We start from the raw sequence: 3,919 nt of genomic DNA on the forward strand, positions 1-3,919 counted from the left end.
CCAAAATAAAAAATCCAGGGCTGAAAGGGTTAAGGTGCACGGCAGTCAAGAAGGCAGCAGCGGCAGCAATTGTCAGAGCGGTTCCAACAAGAGGGCCGTCGCTTACGAACAGGACGGTGCAGCCAATCGAGTCAAATCCGAGCTCCGAGATACGCTGTCCGCGCTAAGTGAAAGCATCAAGCAGCTCGGGGAGAACTTTGCCCAGCTGCAGGTCACCCTGGCCGCGCAAAACGACCGCGTATCCAAGATAGAGTCCTTCCTCGAAAACGTAGTAGCACCCGTTCTGACACCAAATGCCGACATCCAACCGCAGCCCGGTGTAACGGGCCCCATCCTTAGCCAGTCTGAGGAGAGCAGCCGCCCACAACAAAACCAAGATGGCCAAGCTAAGTGAGACGTTTCGCATCTGGCAGTGGAACTGCAGGGGCTTCCTCGGTAAAAGGGCGTGCCTGCAGCAGTACCTCCGAGGCTATAGCGAGAAACCCCATGTCATCCTGCTTCAGGAAACCTTGACCCCCAACGTCACGCTGACTGGTTACCAGCCCGTCTCGTGCCATTCCGACGGCCGGGGCGTCTGCACTTTGGTCAGCAACAAGCTCACGCACCTCACCCACGACCTCAAGATGGCCACTAGCAACACCGAACATGTCATGACCGCGATTCTGCCCGGCAGCTTGGACCGAAGCAGCATCTTTCTCCTCAACGTGTACAGTAGCCCTAAGGACCGACGACAGTGATTCAAGGCCCTCCTGAAGATGGCCGTCAACTTGGGGGGCTCGAACCCCCTCATGGTTGCGGGTGAACTTTAATGCTCCGCACCACACCTGGGGCTACCCGTACGACAACAGCAAGGGCGAGGAACTGTGGCAGAACGCGACCAACATGGACCTGACGCTAATCACCGGCAAGGCCTTTCCAACAAGGTTGGGCATCTCGTCCTGTAGTGACTCGACCCCCGACTTCACCTTCTTCAAGAATCTCACCTAGGCACAGTTGACCAACTCGGCCACAGACTTGGGTAGCGACCACTACGTCCTGGTCACGCAGTTCACATTCTCCCGAAAGAAGGCACGGGATTTTTCTTGGACGGACTGGGACCAGTTTCGCAAAGTTTGCAACGACCGGCTCCTCCCTGCAAGCAGGCCGAGCCTCGAGCAATGGATAAGCCAGATCAGGGAGGGTGTCAGAAGTACCACCAAGAAGATCAGCACCGACCTTCCGGTTGAAAAGATTGACAGCCGCCTGGCCCAACCTGCTCAAGGCCAGGCAGTCGCTTCTCGCCCGCTGGAAAGGCCAGCGCCTGAGCCGCAGGTTGCGCAAAAAGATCTCCGAACTGAACAAGACCATCGAGGAGCGCTGCCGCGTCCTCGCCAAGCAGCAGTGGGACGAAGTCTGCAACTCGGTGGACGGCCAGATGCGCAATGGCAAGACATGGAACCTGCTCAAGCACCTGCTCGACGAGGCTAACACCAGGACCAGCCAGCGGCACCTACTAGCGCGGACCGCACACGAGGCGAAGCAGTCCTCTTCCGAAGAGGAGGTCATGAAGCGGCTGGTGCAAAAGTACCTCCCTGTCGACTCGAGTCGCGCAACGACGTACCCCAAATACGGCGGACCGGCCAACCTTAAACTGGACGCCAAGATCTGCAGCGAAGAGTTTCACCGGGCGCTCCACGAGCTCAATGGAAGGTCCGCCGCAGACACCGACGGCATTACTGCATTACTTATTATGTCCTTACTGTTACTATATCTTTACTGTCAATATGTTATTACTGTAATTACTGATCGTATTCTTACTGTGCTAGTGATTACGTTCTTCTTGATATATTATGTTCTAGTGAAATTGTAACTTTCGAATCCGCTGTCTGCTGTCCCAGTGAGGTAAGGCCTAGTCAGAGGGTTTATGTCCTCGTTTTGCCTTACCTCGCTAGGCGAACCCTGTGCGTGTTATGCCCTAATAAAGTTTACTTACATACTATCCTGCGCAACCCGGACTACCTGTCGATCGAATACCTAACCGAAGTCATCAATGATGCTTGGAAGATCGGCGAGGTCCCCGATTTGTGGAAGCTCGAACACATCGTGCTCATCCCCAAGCCCGGCAAGCCACCCAACCGGGACAACCTGCGCCCCATTTCGCTCACGTCCTGCGTGGGCAAGGTGGCCGAGCACGTGGTGCTCAAAAGGCTCATCCGGTACTTGGAGGACAATGGGATCTATCCGCACACTATTATCGGTTTGCGGGCCGAGCTCTCGACGCAAAACGCTATGAAGCTACTGAAGCACCAAGTCATCGACCGCAACTCTCGAGACACGCGGGCCATTCTCGGCCTAGACCTGGAGAAAGCCTTCGAGAATGTTACCCACTCTTTCGTGTTGTGGTCGATCGCCGAGCTCGGCCTGGAGGGCAGATTCTGCGAGTACCCCAAATTGTTGCTGACCCGCAGGAAACCCACCCTCAGGGCGCGAGAGCTGGTCTCCGAAGAGATCGAGCTGGGCTCGCGCGGCACCCCTCAGGGATCGGTGATCCCACGCTGTTCAACCTTGCCATGGTCGGGTTGTCCAAGAGGTTCTGGCGCATCGAGGACATTAACCACACGATTTACGCCGACGAGATCACCATTTGGTGCTCGGGCGGCAGTGACGGGCAGATCAAGCGCGCCCTGCAGGAAGTCATAGACACCGACGAAGATCACCTCTGTCCTATGGGCCTGAGGTGTTGCCCAAGCAAGTCCGAGCTCCTCCTCTACCAACCCACTAGGCGAGGGCCCAAACCCAAGGGCTGGAAACCGATCGCGGAGAGTGAGATCAAGCTCTTCACCGGAGACGGCGTCGCAATACCCAGAGTTGACTCCATTCGGGTCCATCGCATGACCATCGCGTCCAACGGTCCCAACGCCAAGACTATACTCAAGCTCGCAACTAAGACGGAAAACACGGTTCGGCTAGTACGGTAAGTGGTCAACCGTCACCACGGCCTCAAGGAAGACAACCTCATCCGCCTGGCCAACTCCTTCGTGATCTGCCATTTTTCGTATGTCGCGGCCATGCACAATTGGCAGCGTGCCGAGCGCGACAAGCTCAACGTCCTGCTCAGGAAGATCACGAAGCCGGCCCTCGGTATCCCGATCAGAATACGCACAGAGCGTCTACTCCAGCTCAGAGTACAGCTCAGATATTGCCGAAGCGCATGAGCGGGCACAGGTGGCGCGTCTTTCAACCTCCCAGACCGGTAGGCGTATACTACGAGAGCTCGGCCACTCCCCGGCTTCAGTGAGCGAGAAGATGGGACAGGTGCCCCGCGAGATTCGCGAACTCATTACCGTGGCACCGATCTCGATGAACGTCCATCCCGAGTACAACCGCGGCAGGCGACGGGCCAGAGCAGCTGCTATTATCAAGCAGATTCACAGCGAGGAACGCAGCGTTAGCTTCGTCGACACGGCAGCCTACCGCGGGAGCCGCGCCTTTTCCGCGATTGTCGTCGACTCCAAACAGCAAATCACCAACTGCGCATCGGTCCGCACCGACGACCTGGCAATTGCCGAGCAAGTGGCCATCGCCCTGGCCATCCTGGACGGCGAAAGGGATGTCATCTATACCGACTCGAGGTGAGCTATGAGAGCTCTTTAGAGCGGCGTCGTCGTCTCCGAGAAGGCCCTGCGCATGCTCCGGTGTGGCGGTCGAGTCTGGGTCAAGCACCAGGTACTTATATCGTTTCCCGCCACGTTGGACAGGTCAAGGGCACTCCCCGCAACCTCAACGAGTTTGCCCACAAGACCGCGCGCGCGCTAACCGACAGCGCCGGTTCCAGGCAACGGCTTGGTGACACCGAAGTTGCGGAGAACAGGGAAGCGCCTGCCGCGTACAACCAGTAATGGAATATTTTTACTTCGCGCGAGGAGTGTACCCACTCCCT

The 3,919-nt window shown here is 57.1% G+C and overlaps 1 protein-coding gene across 1 annotated transcript; it reads left to right on the forward strand.

The window, feature by feature from the left end:
• The first annotated feature begins 882 nt into the window (after positions 1–882).
• LOC119385361 (uncharacterized) lies at positions 883–3,615 on the forward strand. Its single transcript, XM_037653071.1, has 5 exons — positions 883–923; positions 1,231–1,689; positions 1,932–2,523; positions 2,568–2,953; positions 3,063–3,615. The coding sequence occupies exons 1-5, from the start codon at positions 883–885 to the stop codon at positions 3,613–3,615; spliced, it is 2,031 nt and encodes a 676-aa protein (XP_037508999.1).
• Positions 3,616–3,919: the final 304 nt, after the last annotated feature.

The sequence above is a fragment of the Rhipicephalus sanguineus genome, chromosome 1 (assembly GCF_013339695.2).
Source record: "Rhipicephalus sanguineus isolate Rsan-2018 chromosome 1, BIME_Rsan_1.4, whole genome shotgun sequence".
Classification (NCBI taxonomy): Eukaryota; Metazoa; Arthropoda; class Arachnida; order Ixodida; family Ixodidae; genus Rhipicephalus; species Rhipicephalus sanguineus.